Source organism: Eucyclogobius newberryi, unplaced genomic scaffold, assembly GCF_026437365.1.
Source record: "Eucyclogobius newberryi isolate DKJ021-1_F unplaced genomic scaffold, fEucNew1.0.hap1 SCAF_16, whole genome shotgun sequence".
NCBI lineage: Eukaryota > Metazoa > Chordata > Actinopteri > Gobiiformes > Gobiidae > Eucyclogobius > Eucyclogobius newberryi.
In genome coordinates, this window is record NW_027315790.1 from 18,917,521 (window position 1) to 18,935,603 (window position 18,083).

The 18,083-nt window shown below is 43.0% G+C and overlaps 1 protein-coding gene across 1 annotated transcript in view; it reads left to right on the plus strand.

The window, feature by feature from the left end:
- Positions 1-17,831, plus strand: part of tax1bp1a (Tax1 (human T-cell leukemia virus type I) binding protein 1a) — a 38,151-nt gene extending 20,320 nt beyond the window's left edge. Inside the window, exons 6-17 of the mRNA XM_072447796.1 lie at positions 5,949-6,097; positions 6,698-6,788; positions 6,856-7,041; positions 7,481-7,735; positions 7,806-8,000; positions 8,074-8,146; positions 8,315-8,928; positions 11,676-11,762; positions 13,358-13,541; positions 14,381-14,607; positions 15,529-15,590; positions 16,292-17,831. Of these exons, the coding sequence (XP_072303897.1) occupies positions 5,949-6,097; positions 6,698-6,788; positions 6,856-7,041; positions 7,481-7,735; positions 7,806-8,000; positions 8,074-8,146; positions 8,315-8,928; positions 11,676-11,762; positions 13,358-13,541; positions 14,381-14,607; positions 15,529-15,590; positions 16,292-16,508 (2,340 nt within the window). The 3' untranslated portion in view covers positions 16,509-17,831. The remainder of the gene's footprint in view (positions 1-5,948; positions 6,098-6,697; positions 6,789-6,855; positions 7,042-7,480; positions 7,736-7,805; positions 8,001-8,073; positions 8,147-8,314; positions 8,929-11,675; positions 11,763-13,357; positions 13,542-14,380; positions 14,608-15,528; positions 15,591-16,291) is intronic.
- The last annotated feature ends 252 nt before the right edge of the window (positions 17,832-18,083 follow it).

Genomic DNA, 18,083 nt, shown 5'->3' on the forward strand with positions numbered 1-18,083 from the left:
TACAAAAACAGGAGAGGATATAAATACGATATAAAAAAGTTATTTTTAGTGTCCAATAAAATCAAATTATTGTTTGGAAGAAGCAGAAAAGGCATAAGAAATGGGCTCTAGTTGGGATCCATCAACAAATGGAAATCTATTTTAAAGGTAGGGATTGTGGAATTTGTTTTTCTAATTGGGTGAATGAGCTATGTGTGTCTCTACATGTTCAAAACAAATACAGCTTTTACTGACCACAATTGTAATGTGGGTTTGTAAGTGGTGTGCCTGATTTTTGCTGTCTTAATAAACACTAATTTTGCAGCGGTCCGTAGCTGTTGCTCACATACCTTTTAATAATTCCTCTGAGTATTTTAAAGCAGAAGTAACTATGAAGTAGCGATGGAGCTCCCCCGCAGCTCCCTTGTGAAAACACATGGTGCATACGTTTTTCTCTTTGTTTTTTATAGAAGTAAGGAAGTATAATTAAATCATTAAATGTGGCTTGAAAAAAAAAAGAGCCAGGGTTTCTCAAGATGGTTGTCTTCGGTCGATGTCGACAAATGTTGCAAGGCTGGTTTTCCGCCCAGTGATAGCAGGGGGCGTGGTCGGGCACTTCAAACATCCCGAAAATACATATTTAACCATCACAGGGACTTACAAAGACTTAATAAGGTAAAAACTTTACTTAGTTTTTGTTAATTATTCACCTTGATGAGTTTATAAGTGTTTTTCACAACTTTCAGAGACTAGAGCGGAGTTTACTGTCACTATAAAAGACTTTCTCTGCATGTAGACTAGAATATTTGTGTGTGTAAATTTGGGAGTATTTTTCCAATTCTTTTGGACATAATTGAGGTGTGTGTATATGTATATATATATATAATATATATATATATATATATATATATATATATATATATATATATATATATATATATATATATATTAGTCCACGTTCAGAATTAAGATGGGTCTGTATGAGGCACAGTTCCCCTGTTTTGGGAGTGAGGATATGATGGCTTCCTTCCAACTCTGAAGGATCTTTTTTAAGGGCCCAGTTAAAAGTTGAACAGTAAGTGTGTCTTTTAGAGCTTTATACCACTCTGAGGTGAACCCGTCTCTCCCTGGAGATGTATTGTCTTTTAGTCTTTTAATTGCACTTTGAATTTCAGTAAGCTTTTGTTTTGCTCTTCGGTCATGGCAGGTAAATTGAGAGTACTGTATCTAGCATTTGTTTTTTTTTTTTCTGATATTTTGGTGAAAAGATTTGTATAGAAGGATTCAAACGATTATTGTAGTTGGTCTTGTTTGGTTAAAAAATTACATTTTTCTGTCTGTCCCGTATTTTAAATATTATTCTCCCTGCCTGTTGTTTTCTAAGCTTTTAAGCAAATAATTTCGAAAATTGTGTACCACTTTCATAATCTTTGTTTGGTAAAGAGCATTTTAAAAATGATTTCTTGTGAGGCCAGGTCATTAATCACACCTCTTATCTTTTTAATGTCCTGTAGCATTTGAGGATCCTTGTTTTAGTCATGTTTAGCTTTTTCATAGCATTAAATGGGTAATTTCATTTGCTCAGGAATCTGGCAGCGTATCTGCAAATGCCGATGGCTCTTCTGGTGAGGTAAATCTTTTTATTTTATCCATGTTGAGCCTCAGCGTTGCGGGATAAAGCAGAGCATGTTCTTCTGTCTCAGGCGAGACTTCACTTGGTCAAATTTCTTGCAGATTTGTCATTGAAGACAGAGCTCATTTAGTCTGGTCCAGTCGATGCAGCCATGACACGCTGTTTATCACTGAAGTTATGGAACTTTAGTATAATGGCCTCCATAAACTTGACCACATCTTTACCTTCAGTGTCCTCTGGAAGACCGACATTCTGCAGATTATCTCTGTGATCATGGATCATGATTCTCCAGGTCGTCCACTTCATCAGTCAGGATATGTACCTGGTCTGTCAAATCTGCCGCATTGGTTTGCAATGTAAAAGTGTCTTTTAAATCAGAGATTTCCTCTTCGGCTGCTGTGGCTCGGCTGTTTGTTAGTGTCGGATTTTTAATCCCGCCTTTTCGCCTTTGTAATCGTATCAGTTATCTCCTGTAGAACCAGCATAATCACTGGGTCCATCCCGCTGTTGGCCTCCTCCTGAGCGATGCCCGGCCCAAACCTGGAGCTGTCAGTGGTGGGCGCCGGAGCAGCAGCAGGACTAGTTAGCTTGGTTGCCGCATGGCCAGACTCTCTGTGGAGTTGTTGTTCTTCTTGTTCTTAAAAAAAAATTCTGAAATAAGTGCCTATGCTCATTACATGTCTTTTCCCACACAGAAATATTGAATCTCCCTAGGTGAACTCGTAATATAGATTTATAAATCCAACGGATTTGACCACAGCCCGACAGATTAAGTTAGACGGCCAACATTCCAGAAGTCGTATGATATTGTTAAAAATAAAGAGACATATTATATACAGTTATGAAATTATATCAAATATATAACTATATTTGTTATTGTGGTATAGGATGGTGCATTTTTTTCTCAGTTTCAAAATTAAGTTTGATTTGATCACAATTTAAGGATTTACATCTTGAATTAACAGCTGAAATAAATTAAACTTTGCAGAAGTCACAATGTCGAATGATAGTTCTAGGATTATCAATAACATAGACGAACATAAATCAGATATTGTGAATTAAATTGTTTCATATAATTATCCTACTGTGATATAGAAATTGATTAAACATATACGTTGTATTTAATAGTTTATAAAAGATCTTTGTCATCCAACATAAACTTAACATGTTGAAAACCAATATTGATTTTACCACTGCAAACTTGTATCTAACAGCGGCCGCCGTGTTGTTTCTCAGAGCAGCAGTGGGCGTGTCTGCAGAGAGCTATGTCGACCTGTCAAGTGGATTTTCACCGTAATTTAACGTCCTTCACAGACCAAGCGGCAAGTTGAAACAAGGCTGTTTCTCACCGTGTCACTGTTTTCACTCAAATGATTTATAATATAATACCAGATCATAAAAGCAACATTATGGAGCTATGATTGTTTTATGCGATCACTATATTAATTAATACTTCGTCTATGCCGGGTTTATCTTTGAAGATTATCAGCAGCTTGTCATCATTTGTATGAGCTGATTTGTGGTTGCGTTGATAAGATTAGCCAGTGGCCGGGAGCGGTAGTAACAGTCGAGCACATATCAGGGATGTTTTAGATGTCATGTGAGGCTTCAAATATTGTGTCCGAGATGCCCAAACAGAACATGGAACAGAAATGATCATATCCTGAATGCTTTTTATAGTTGGGTTGGTACTGCATCGATGGATAGATGGAAATAGGTCATGTTTTATCTATTTCACTGTGAAGAATAACTTGAAGCTGGAGTTCAACAACAGTAAATTTTATGTTTTTCACCAACGAGGTTCTTGTAAAAACAGCACTTTGTGACAAAAAATAGTCGACTGTGTGTTGTCTGTATCTAATAATAAAGTATTTTACCCGGAAAACGGCTGAAAGCAGCAGTCTGATTGGCTGTCCTTGAGTGGCCCACCCCATTTTCACTTTTCACTGTTCTGAAAAAAGCTGTGCACATGTGTGAAAATCAATGTTCATATGAACACTGTGGTTTGTGGTTTGAGGAAGGGTTCCCGAGCTAGAGAGACTGATAAGGAGTTTGTGAGGAGAGATATGTCTTTATAAGATACAATTATTTGGACCTCCCTGGCAAGCCTAAATGTAATCATTCTGATGTACATGCAATACAACAAATACATATTTGCGACTGTATTTTGTTGTTAAACTACATCTACATTCTTGACAATTTTCTGCAATGCCCTTCCCCAGTCTCATCCCCAATTCTGTCTAACAAAGCCTGCGGGACAAAAAACCCACTTCAATAATCAAAAGTGTAAATTTGCCCAGTACATTACATAAATCTCGAAAATATCCAACACAGTTGTAGTGCTGCAACAACAACTTTGTTTTGTGAAATGCCCCAAAAAATGCTATATTACTAAAGCAGCCTGCAATATCAATAACGCTGTATCAACATTAATTAAGAATTTATATTGATATTTTGGCACAACCTTAGGTGCTATTGTTATCTAATATGGCATAAAATGTATTCATTTCAGACATTCCAGGCAAATAATTAAAATCTCCATGGAGACAAGGAATCAAGCGTAAATAAGAAACTTTCTAAAAAATAAAATAAATGCATGAAAACGCTATTTTAGCATCACACAGTAAAAGAAAAGCCGAACACATCATAAATCATTTCACTTTAAAATGTATGGCAATTTTAAAAGCCTAAATGTTGAAGTTCTGAAATAACACTAAAATGTGGCATGTGGCGTCTCTAAACGGACATTTTAAGTATCACGAATTGTGGTGGTGAATTCTTATTGCAAAAATGTGAATGGAAGATTTTCTAACTGTGTGTCTAGTTCAAATGATTAACATCTCTGTGAAAGGAGAGAAGTGTCATACAGGTATAACTTGTGACATAACGCTTCTATTTTAAGTACTAATAGTGCAATGATTTATTTTTTATGTTCAAATATACAAGCTGTTCATTTTTACTGAGGAAATTCTTCTTCTCTGTTGTTATCCAGAAGGCCAGTGTGGTGGGTTTGATGCCCGCTCCAACTAGGCTTTTAGCTCGGATTTGAAAACACCCTGTCCAACCGGGGGCTTTAAAAAATGTTAAAGCCTCAATATGTGTTTCACGACCTTTTTACGACGCTTTTACTAAATAAAGCGGCGCTTTTAACACGGAGGCGATCTAGAGCGGCGCCAGCACGCCTCTCGTATCATAATGACTTTCCATACTCTCGCACCGCCTGCGCCGCTCGGCCGCGCGGATCACACTCTGCTACTTCGGAGCCGCGTATCGCGCCGTATTTTACATGGTATTTGGCCGTGGAGGTTCGGCATTTTCCAGACCACGGCTCGGCAGCCAATCAGAGCTAAGCACACAAACTTTGTCGACTAATCAGCGCGCAGCATGCACATTTTCACTTGTAAACACTCAACTGTCATGGCGCGGACCACGCGGACTATCGTCAAGCGATTCCCGGCCCGATTTAAAAACTTTTCTAAAATGTATTAATACAAATTACACCGTCCTTGCCCTCGAAAATGTCCGTCCACATGTCGAGATACCCCGTCCAAAAGACGGGAAGACGGCCCTCTAGCTAAAAGCCTTGCTCCAACAGACACAACCGACCTGTCTGAACGTGATAGTCGAGTATTTGTTATTACTTCCATAAAGTTAGTTGTTTTTATGGCACTTAACAAACAGTAATTCATTTAGATTGATTTGCACTGTCAGAGGTGGGTAGAGTAGCCAAAATATGTACTAGCAAGAATGAAACGATAATACTCATTACTAGAAGAAAAAAGTAGGTCGATTTGAAAAAACAAAAACAGCTACTTGAGTACCGATTATGGCTGAACAGTTTTGACATGAAATTAGTTTAAATAAGTTTTTATAACCGCACAAACAAAACAATAATGCATGTGAAAGTAGGCTGTTGTATTTGAAAACTTTCCTCTACCACTCTGAACACTGGTGCCATTGTTATAACAGTTTTTCTACCGTTTAATCTGTCGAAAATATGTTTTGTGTAGATTCTTCCCACATAATGCTAAAATGAAACATTCATTCATTCATTTTCTAGTGCTTGCTCCCATTAGGGGTCGCAAGTGACGAGCCTATCCCAGTGACTTTGGGCCTTAGGCAGGGTCAACTCGTCGCATAGACACATAGACAGTCACACAGACACATTCACTCTCACATTCATTCACTAGGGCCAATTTAGAGTTGCCAATTTTTCCCTAAAACGTACTCCAGAATCCCAAAATGAAACATTAAGATATGATTATATAAACCCACTACTGGTATAGAGTATTTGATCACGTCAAAAGAGTGCACACTGTATGTGTGTGTGTTGTAGGAGCTGCTGCGCTCGTCCCAAGGCCTGTCGGAGGAGAGGGAGGAGGTGCGCAGGAGGCTGAGCGAGGCCACAGAGCGAGTGAGACAGCTGGAGGAGGACCTGCTGGGAGTGACCCAGAGAGGCCTGCAGAAGGAGACCGAGCTGCACTGGTACGGCACTGTATCTGCTCCATCTGCTCCGTAACACCTGCCCCGCCCGGGAAATGAGCACCTGTCGCCCAGTACACTGTACTTAGGGAAAAGAGGATGTACTTGTATATGCGCCGTACATACTCATCACATCAATCAGGCAGCGAGTCAAGTAACAGATTTATGATGAGGTTTCTGTCATTTCTAGAGGGAAAAAAGCTGACCTAAACTTGAATCAGCTAACAGCATTCAAGGTTATATTTTTTAAAGACTGAATTAATTTGCTTTTAATTTGATTTCCACAAAAAAATCAGTAATAGTCAATTGATTTAAGCCAAGACTCCATCAACCTTGCCTGCAAGACTGTACTTTGTTAGTCATTAAGTCGATTAATTGGTTGATGCAGTCTAAATTCTGCTGTTATTTTTTTCGTTGTTTTAGATTTATGGATGTCACACTACAAGACAGGAAGAATTACAAAATTTGAGGAACGCTTGTCTTTGCAGTTGGTCACATTGGATTAACAGAGATTGATTGTGGTCGCAGTGAGAGGAGGACTCACTATTTCATCTTGAGGTTTCCTTTCTCCTAACAGTATTGTTTCTCCTCCTCTTCTTGTAGTCTCCGTGAGCGTCTGAAGAAGCTGACGGGAGAACGTGACAGCCTGGACAGCCAGCTGAAGAATGAGAAGGATGAGCGGGACATGTACAAGGTGTGACACTGTGGCCGGCAGACTGCTGTGTAAGTATGTGGTTGTAACCTGTAAATGCTGTGTGTAGGTTCACCTGCGCAGCACGGAGCTGGAGAACACCAAGCTGAGCGCAGAGCTACAGATGCTGAAGGCGGTAGAGCTGAACAGGGAGGTGACCATCGCACAGTTCCAGGAGGAGCTGGAGAGGCTCAGGCTCTGTGTGGCTCAGAGGGACTGTCTGGAGAAAGAGCTGCTGCAGCACAAGGCTGATAAGGTATATGGCAAGGCAAGTGTTTGTGTATTTGTACACACAAAGTCATTCAATACTCACAATACAAGAGTGCAGATAAAATCCTTTCAGTCAAATATGCACAGCCAAACAGAACTGTTGTGAGCCTAGATTTGAACATTGTCAAATTAGAGGCCGGTATAATGTTTTGGTTTTGTCAAACATAACGAAGAGAGAGAGATTAGAATAGCAGTACATTATAACATTTTACTACCCGAAAAGCCAGAATGCTCAAAAAGGGATAATTGATTTATTTTTTCATGAGGAATATTTACTTGATTGTTCATGCGTTTAATTCAGTATTGTTCTGACATGTTTATGCTCTAAGGGGAAGTGCTTAGAATGTTATAATATTAGCGACCATACTCCAGAATCCCATAGCACATTTTTCCACATTGACCAATTGTACTGTTGCTGTGTTCAGGCCGAGTTGTCCCGTGTGCGAGAGCAGCTCCGTCAGGCTGAGGAGCAGCTGCAGGCATGCAGGCAGCAGGCCTCTCTACTGGCCACAGAGCTGCGTGACTCCGCCAGCGCCCGAGACCACTCCATGACCGAGCTGTTCCGAGCCCGCCTGGAGGCTGATAAGCTGAGAGTCAGCCTGTCCGAGGCACAGGCCGAGTGTCAGCGCATAGAGAGCCAGCTGGACCGCATAAGGAGCAGCGCGCGCAGAGAGGCACTGGTGAGAACATCTGTTATACAGCTGTGGAAATGCAGTCTTGATGAAATGTGAAAACATGCTTGTGTGTCAGGCCGTTGGGCCCAGTGGAGAGGCACTCCCCAGTATCCTGGTGGTGTCGGAGGCAGAGGTGGAGCTGCAGAGGGAGGTGGAGGAGCTGAAGCTGCGCCTGCACATGGCTGCAGAGCACTACAAGGAGAAGTACAGGGAGTGTCAGAGGCTGCGGCGGCAGGTGGCCAAGCTCAACAGCAGCCCAGAGGCCCTGGGGGTGAGGCACTCTGCTCTCATCACGCACTATGACAGGTGTATATAATGTCATATTAACACAGAGTGTGCTTCAGGAGACAAAGAGAAATGTGTCGACAGAGACTACACAGGGGCCACTCACCTCCAGCCCAGAGTCCCCCACAGCAGGTTGGTACTACACTCTCAAAAAGCAGAAAAGAAAGACATATTAGCTCATGTTTCATATGTTGATTTCTTACACTAGATGATGATCGTGAGATTACATGTTTGATTATTCAAAGTAAATAGCCCTGCTCGAGTCATTTGAGGCTTGTTTTCCCACATTTATTTCCATAGGGAATATAGAAAATGCAATTCTTCAAGAAGCAATGACAATCAACCCTGAAGAAAACGAAGGGACGTGTGTGCTTATTCAACCACTCATTAGCTCGGAGAAGGGAGGGCTGATGGCCAGTGCTGCCGAGGACAAGGGCCAGGCAGAGTCCCCTGGAGACCTCAAGGAAGATGTCCAAGATGTCCGACCAGAAGACGAGACGGAGCGGGTGCAGAGCCTTTCACTGGGCAGCTGGGTGCAGGTGGACACAAAGGGGGAGACACAGAGCAGCAGTGAGGACAGGGCAGTGGAGGTGGACTCTGACAGGGGGGAGGAACAGGAGGACACGGAGACAGACTCAGAAGAGGATGACACAAGCCCCACGGTGGAGGAGGATGACACGAGCCCCACAGTGGAGGAGGATGACACGAGCCCCACAGTGGAGGAGGTGGAAGTGGAGGTGGAAGTAGTCGAGGAGGAGGAGGAAGAAGAAGAGGAAGAAGAAGAGGAGGAGGAGGAGAAGATGAGCCCCACGGTGGAGGAGGAGCTGGCCCTGATGGAGGAGAAGTGGAAGGAACAGTGTGCCATAAATGAGACGCTCAAGCAGAGACTGGCCAATGAGGAGGAGCGCTTCAGGGTAAGTCCCACCCACGTATAAACAACAGGAAATATACTACAAAGTAAAACAAATCCCCTTTGTTTGCATTTATAATATACTAAATAGAGCTGTGCCAAAAATCCAAAGATTGATTAACTGAGCATTGATAGGGCGTGGTTACGAAGAGGAGATAGAGCTCACTTGTTTAGGAGGAAGAACAGAGTCAGGGCGACCGCTTGTCCAGTCCATTGTCGCTCTCATGTCTCATTGTCTTGCTTCTCATTTGCGCAGCGCCATCTTCTCCGTCGTCCTCTCCCTCTTTGTGATGCAGATGAGTCCTATTTTTTCAATACGCTGTAAGTTCCACTGTTGTAACGCTTTGACCAATCAGATTCAAATATTCGTCATGACGCTACGCCTTTTCCTAAGAGCCGGTGCAGAACTCGGGTCAAGCCAGGTTAAGACACACAATTGTAGCAAAATACAAAAACGTGTTTTAATAGTAAACATCACATCATTTTTAATATGTTAGTTTAATAATCATGGAACAGTCTCATCCTTAGGGTTTTATTCACAAATACAGCCATCCTACTGCACACCGCATTAAATTGGTGCAGAAATGTAGGATTTTACAAAACATTTGAGTGTTTTTTTTAAAAAGGGAAACATGTAGGCCTACTTCATGTACAACCTTCCTGCCATAGTCCGTGTGTGGTATGTATGCGTGCGACTCTTTAACCCACCTCATCCCGACCCCCCCTGTAGGCCTACTTCATGTATTACCTTCATGCCATAGTCCGTGTGTGGTATGTATGCGTGCGACTCTTTAACCCACCTCATCCCGACCCCCCCTGTAGGCCTACTTCATGTACAACCTTCCTGCCATAGTCCGTGTGTGGTATGTATGCGTGCGACTCTTTATCCCACCTCATCCCGACCCCCCTTGTAGGCCTACTTCATGTATTACCTTCATGCCATAGTCCGTGTGTGGTATGTATGCGTGCGACTCTTTAACCCACCTCATCCCGACCCCCCCTGTAGGCCTACTTCATGTATTACCTTCATGCCATAGTCCGTGTGTGGTATGTATGCGTGCGACTCTTTAACCCACCTCATCCCGACCCCCCCTGTAGGCCTACTTCATGTATTACCTTCATGCCATAGTCCGTGTGTGGTATGTATGCGTGCGACTCTTTAACCCACCTCATCCCGACCCCCCCTGTAGGCCTACTTCATGTATTACCTTCATGCCATAGTCCGTGTGTGGTATGTATGCGTGCGACTCTTTAACCCACCTCATCCCGACCCCCCCCCTGTAGGCCTACTTCATGTATTACCTTCCTGCCATAGTCCGTGTGTGGTATGTATGCGTGCGACTCTTTAACACACCTCATCCCGACCCCCCCTGTAGGCCTACTTCATGTATTACCTTCATGCCATAGTCCGTGTGTGGTATGTATGTGTGCGACTCTTTAACACACCTAATCCCGACCCCCCCGTGCGGCTCCCTCCTACTCTCTGCGTGCAGCGTTTAATCTCAGCCAGAGAGAGTGTGTTTATCAGAGCTGTAAATAAGGCCCTCATGCGTCTTTGATAGAGGCTCCGTTCCCCGAGTGAGCCCCTAATGGCCTCCCCCAGACTGACACAACGCCGTGCTTTACGGCTGTTTACATCCACCACCCGGAGGAGGCAGACGCCGTGGTGGGAGCGAGGGGGGGGACAAGCGGACTCCCTTCACCTGAACTTAACCTTGTCACTCCGGGCAGTAAATCCAGCGCAGCGCCAGAGAGAGCACCGGAGATGAAAGAGCGGCCGCGCTGGAGGAGAGCGCTCGATTTAAGGCGGGAGAAAGCGGCGGTGACAGGGAGAGCGGAGAGAAGACAGGAGACAGGACGGTGCTGTGAAAGGAGAGAGGAGCAGAGCAACTGTCCGTGTAAACTATCCTCCAGCGTCAGGGTTTGAGGAGAGCAGAGGATTTACTGCGCTCCCCTGGTCTAAGCCGTCTACTCTGCTCCAGACACACACAAATACACATCTAAGGACCGCACTTCAAACTCAAAGTGCAGTAATCCTCTTCACTCAGACACTAACTCGTCCCAATGACATCATAGTATAACTGCTGTACTCTGCACTCTCCCATGTTCGAGCTGGAAAATAGATCTGCTTTGTCACAACATGAACGCACAACACATGATCAAAATAACTGTTTATTTCATTTGATAGCAACAGTAAATATAAAATTGTATTCTGCAAGGGTATAATCACCTCTTCAACATTATTAGTACGTTATTGTCGAAAAATGAAATAAAAAAAGATGTTTGATTTATACTATAACAGTAAGAATTATCAATCCATCAAATACATTTAATTCATCCCTGAGGAGCAATTAAATCAGATTGCGCAATTAAAGCCGAAATCAAATGAAAATAACATATCTCAGACGGGTCAGTTAGGGTCAGCAGGTCCTGTTTGAGCAGTTTGAGGAGAGAAACAGCCCTCAAGACAAAAGTTTAATATAAAATATATTTTATTTGATTGGGATTTATTGTACAGGCCATAACTATTCTCTATAAATACAAAACTTTCTACAAAGAGAAAAAAATCTATACAAATTTGATATATAATGTGTAGCAAGTAAGTACATTTAGTTTCAACAAATTTACAAAATCGCTGTTTCTCCTCTGAACAATACTGTTCTCCCCTCACTTCCTTCAGATATTTCATTTGTACCTGATCACTCCAGACACATGTAAAGTGGTATTGAAACAGTGTTTACGTGTGTCCAGATGCAGATGGCGGAGCGGGCGTGTGAAGTGGCCGACCTCAAACGCAGCCTGGCCCTGGCCCTCAGAGACAAAGAGCAGCTACTACAGGTACGAAAGTCAAGTCTACTCTGCTGCGTGAACACAAGAGCTCTGTGCTGTGAGACGATCTGTTTAAAGCTATGTTATATATATATGTATTGTTTTGATAATCCTGTTGTTGTTGTTAAAGGAGTTGTTAGTGTAAAAATGAGACTGCCGTGTGCTGTCTGCATCTGATTCTAGAGCGTTGTATTCTCTGTGAAGCAGGAAGTGCGCCGTTAGCATGCAAAAGTTTGTTAGCTCTACCGTAAAAGCTCTGGGAAAGTTTTGAAAAGCACTTATAAACTCATCGCGGTGACTAGTTCCGATGCTCAGAATGCATTGGGTAAGTGAACATTAAATTTGTACCACAGAAAAGTATTTAAAATGAACTGTAAAAATCAGATACCTTTAAAACATTAGTAGTTTACATTTGATAGCCATGCTGCTAATGTTTTATTCCTACAGGTTTCACTTCACACAGTAGCCAACAGGGGGCACCAGACATCTAAAGCCTTCGAATTAAAAAGAAAAGACAAATTATTGCACAAGAATGTTCCCCCAGGTATTTAAAAAGGTCAAACTTAGGCCTCATGTCTCCTTTAGACTGTGGTGAGGCTGGCTGCGCTACTTGATATGTCAAACTATACGTCTTTAAAGTACATTTCAAATGGCTCTGAAATACCATAACCCTTCTCTTGTGTGTGCGCGTTTTCCCTCTCGTTATCCCTCTATAATGAATACATCCAAAGTGGGCTCTGGCCTTTAGTACTGTGCTATCAGACAGTGCAAATGCCAGGCGACATGTCTGTTTCACCCTCTCAACCCTGGTTTAAATGTTAACGTGCACCACAGCGAGCTAATGAAGTCATCACGAGCAGAGGGAGTGGAGCGGGAGCAGGAGGAGAGGGCAGTCCGATACCATTACAGTCATGAGTATTGTACTAATGCTACGCTCCTCCTTTAATAACAAAGACCAGGCGCGGTGGAGAGGAAACGACAGCACGCTCCAGCGTCGGGGGAAACAATGTGTTTAGCTCACAGAAAAGCACTTCACTTTTAACAGTAACAGTAATTAACTATGTTGGATTTGAACATAGAACGATGCATGCCGTTTGCATGTTAGGCTAGAATCAACGTTATTGTTTAATTGTGATGAATGTGAGAGTCAAAAGAAGCTACAATTTAGTCTAAATTAAAACAAAAAGACTGGATAGACAGAGTCAGTTTTAGCACTCATCTCGACTACCTGTAACTTTTCAATTTTGCCACTGGACTGATATAAAACTATGATAAATACTTGCCTCAGGTGCTGTCCCACCAAAGAATGTACTCATGAGATGAGTAACAAATGCATTTTAAAACTCTAAAAAACACTAAAAAATAGGCAAACTCCTCCAGCTAAAGTAGTCCTGACCAAGCCTTGTGTATTTCAGTGACGCATGTGAATTAAAGGAGCTCATGTGTCGTCCTTCATTTAGAACAAATTCAAACTTCCCTTCACCACAAATTTGATTAATTGATTCCACAGAAATCCATATTTTTTTGCCCGAACGATGCGTGTCCCTGATGCATTCTGTCCGTCTCCTTGGTAACGCTCATCCTCTCTGTGCGCTGTGTGCCAGGAGCTGCAGCGGTACGTGTGCAGACAGAGGGAGCAGGAGGCCAGGTCACAGGGGTCAGAGGTCAGACAGACCATGGTCCTGCGGTACCCCCTGCCCTACCCCCAGGAGCCCTGCCCGCCCCCCCTGGTGCCACAGCAGCCCCCCGAGCTGAGGTTCGGAAACCCCTACTCCAGTGACACCAAAGGTACTTGCTGTCTCACTCCTGTTCGGGCTTCTACTGTTCTGTTCTTCTTTTAGGGAGTGCTTTTATTTATTTTTTATAAAAGTATGTAATTTGTATAAGAAATAAGATGGATCCACTCAAAATTTACATCAAAACCTGTCCGTTTTATTGGGGGAAAAACTCCACCAAACTGACCTGTAATACACCTGTGAGACGTGGCTAAAGCTATCATTAGCTTTATCTGCATTTATTCACTTCTCTACGTTTTCATGTCTTTATATGTAAAGCATCCGGTTGGGTCGGTCTGTTTGGTCGCGAGTGCCCGTGCCGAGCATCGATAAACAGGAAACATGTGGCTAACGTGAATTAGCTTTGTTTTGCTAACTTTGTCAGCTCAACACTTAAACTTGCCTAGACCTGTGCTGGCTCCCTTTGGATCGCTCAAACGGGCTGGTACAGTTCACTTAGACCAGACCTGGGCATTTGTGGCCCCAGGGGCAAGATGTGGCCCTCAGCATGTTTTAATGTGGCCCCTAGAAAGATTTTAGTTTGTGTTTGTGTCTGTAACATCTGCACTTGTATCCTTAATAAAGATGACATGAAATGAATTAAATAATAGACTGAATAGCCTATATTTGACATAAACGTGATATTTTATTTGATATTACATTTTTTTCCATTTATTTTTTCAAACCAATGATCGCGGGCCGGCCCTCCGCTACTTGCCTGGATTCGAATATGGCCCTCGGAGGAAAATAATTGCCCACCCTTGACTTAGACAGTGGCGACTCTTTCAGACTGTACCAATCGGGTAAAGTCTGCACCAGAAAAGTGACCTTTGTTCTCTTGTGCTCGTGCAGAGTGTGTTGACGCTGCCGTCTCTCCGGATCTCCTGCCTCTCCTTCCTCTCCCCCCTCCTGAGGGCGTGTCTGGCCCTCAGCCCTGTGCCCCGCCCCTTTCCCCCTCCAGCCCAGCCCCTAACTCCACCACAGGTCCAGGTGCTCCAGGCTGGGCCCAGGAGGTAGTGTGTATCCAGCCCAGCCGCAGCACCAGCCCCCCGGACAGCACAGAGCCTCCCGAGAACACGGTGAGGACACAAAGCACATCTTCAGCTCATTGTGACCCAGTTACCGTAATCACACATCACCACTCTCCAAAATATAGACCCTTTAAAAACGTCGGTAATATGTTCTAAATGCTGGCATGATGCAAAATAGTAACACATTGGTTCTCAAACTTGGGGTCGCGGCCCACATTTGGGTGGTTTTTGATGGGTTGCGTGAAGTTGTCAAGTGTGTTTTGATGCTGCTCCCCCGAGAAACGCAGGGAATGCTAAAACATTTTATTAATCCATCCTTTGTAATGGAAAAGTTGACATTTCTACACTGAAAATTCAAAATCGTTTCTTATTTGTTTGTTATAAAGACTTAAAATCATCAGCATTTAGATCTGATGGTCTATACGGAGGAACCTTATTTAAATTCATCATTATTAAAACAGTTATTCATATTACGTTACCAAGGCAACGCTCAAAATCAGGTGGTCTTACAATAATGATATTTAGAAAGCACTAAACTAAACCAGGCTCATGTTGTGGTTGTGAGTTCTTGTTCTTTAACTAGTCTGCACAGCCTTTTGTTTTCACGCCCCTCGTCCACATCACGTCTGTTCTGCGGCGCCCTCACGGAGGAGGAGGAGGAGGAGGAGGAGGAGGAGGAGGAGGAGGAGGAGGAGGAGGAGGAGGAGGGATCTCATTTGCATTCAGCCCTAATTAACGTCAGCGAGTCAGACTCCGAGAGACTGGTCTAACGAAGCACAATTAGGCGGGTTTTTGCATAAGCCCTGTTAGATTCTGTCTCATCTCGCGCTGGTTAGATGGTTTTACTGTATGCTAATCTCAAAGTTTAAACCCTGCCGCACATTCCGTAATAAGTCTTTCTCGCTCTGGTAGTTTGACCAAATGAAACGAGTTGCGGCGACTTTGTGAATGTCCTGTTGGGTGTTGCAGGCGGCTGAAGCTTCGTCCGAGGCCGGAGCCGACGCCAGGGCCACTTTCTGCTTCGACTCCAGGTGAGATGTTCAGGGAAGCGCGACGCGGTAGGCCTGCAGCGGGGTTTCACCTGCGGATACTCGAGCCATCACATCCGCCTTTTAGCTCCTGGCAAACTTTATTCCATGAAATGAATATGTTGATATTAATCCCATGGTCTGTTTTGAGCGTTCTGCAGCTGATGTTTACGACGTAGAACAGCAGAGAGCTTATTCATAGTTTAGATAGATTTGTTGTATATTTTATTACTGAAAAATGTACACACAAATTATGAAAATTACTAAATTATATTGCGTTTAGTGACTTTCTAATTGGCGTCCAAGATAAAGACTGCGATGAATGAGGTTAAAGGGCAAAAATAGTATCTGGAATTGTATTTAGCTTCATTCACGATCCTGTTTTATATCTCCTCACTAAAATACTACATTTTCCAGTTTTGAGGCGTCATAGGTGGAGCTCGGAGATCTTCTGCAATGATTATAAGTCCATAAATCTTCAAGAAACTCATCACATTCATAATAATAATCACATTCTTTACAACTCTGTACCTGCATTAGCATGTCCATGGAAGCTAGCTTTGTTTATCGCTGCTATGTAATTCCCTCTGCTGCCAGTAGATGTAGAACTAACGCCAAAGCAGAGATACCCAAGAGCATGTTTAAAGGGCAATAATATCACACGTAGTTTACCCATACTTCCTTTGTGTCCGCAGCAGCAGCAGCAGCAGTAGTGAGGTGCAGAGGCGCTGCCCGCTCTGTGAGGTCATCTTCCCTCCTCACTTTGAGCAGAGGAGCTTCGAGCAGCACGTGGAGAGTCACTGGAAGATCTGCCCCGTGTGCTCCGAACAGTTCCCTCTGCACTGTCAGCAGCAGCTGTTTGAGAGACACGTCCTCACGCACTTCGACGGACACGTGCTCAACTTCCACCAGACCGACTGAAGCCCCCCGCCTCCTCTGTCCCGCCCTCCTCTGTCCCGCCCTCAGCTCACTTACAGGAGACATATTAGGTTTTAGTGTGGCTTTCAAAAAATACTGCGCACATGTCGTTTTATTACTTAAAGAGCCTGAAGAACATGTTTCAGAACAAACTTAAGCCTTAAACTTAAGTCTTAAGTGAACCGCATCTGTCCATTTCGGCGAGCCAAAGTGGGCTGTGAGCAGTCTAAAGCGGTCTGGCTTTTGGCTCCCGGAGCGCTTTAGCGCGAGACCCAAGTGAACCGTAATGACATAAAGCAGATATAAACAGAAAGTAATGATTTCTCACCAAACGCCAACTTGATTTTGTGATAAACTGCTGCATTTCCCATGATGCTAACTTGTATATTGAGCCGACATGCTTGGCAACACAAAGCTGGCACACGTTAGCATCTGCTGCTTTCCGCTTATTGATGAATGTCTCTCGTCAAGACTGAAAATATTATATTTCCTGTTCATATTGAATCCAACATGATCCAAACCCAATAAACCAGAAGTAGTTTCCGGTTTACTCTACGTCTCACTGCGCCACAAACTTGGAAATACTCGTTTTTGTGAAATGCTGAGATCGGCCTTGTGCTTCAAAAGTATAAATCAGTTACAATATAGATTTTATTCAAACCGGACCAGTAAAAATGTTGAACAACAGTCTAAATAAATGATTCTCACACAACAGTGACTCGGATTGGATCAAACTGGAATCGCCCTGCTCCAAAAAGCCTTATATGTCTCCTTTAAAGTTGGGTCGTCTTGTGAATATTCAATCATTTGCACTTTCTGAAGTCGGCAAATGTCAAGAGAATGTAAAAAAAAGTAGAAAGACTGACAGAGAATCAGACGGGCTTTTGGGTGAATATTGAGAAGAGCATGCACGGTGTCGGGGCATCAGCCTTAACCGGGTTTGGAAAGAGAAAATCAGAACGCGGAAGCTGCATAGAATTCTCATCGCTTTATAATTCAATGACACCGTTTAGGCTGCTACGAATAGGGCAATAGTGCAATCAAGAGTATATTTAAGATTATAAGTATGAGTATTTATATGGAGACGAGGGGAGGAGAGGTGTATTTTAACTTGAATGGAAAGGGAACAGCTTTTAATGTGAATGTAGTGCTGCCACGTCAGTAAAAAAACAAAAACAAAATAAGCCTCCAAATTTGAGCTTGACCGGCTTTTTCAAATGTGCAAAGCCGGAGAAACCATAAATGTTACGCCTCTGCATTTTATTCACTACTTTGAAACTTTTACAAACTTCTACTTCATTCAAGAGGTTGGAAAATGTAGAAAAAGTGCTGCTTGTGTTGTGTTGAAGTGCGTATGACCGTTTTTTATGATCATCTCATTTTGACTTTATTTTGTGTATTTGCCCCCTTGTTGTAAATATAATATAATATGTTTTACACCAATCGAGTGGCTATTTGTGGAGAAAATGAAAGGAAGTGACATCACACTAAGGACACTCATCATAATTTACACAAAAGAAAGAACTTTTTATACCTGCTAAACTAGGGCTATTCAACATAAGGCCCGCGGGCAAAATC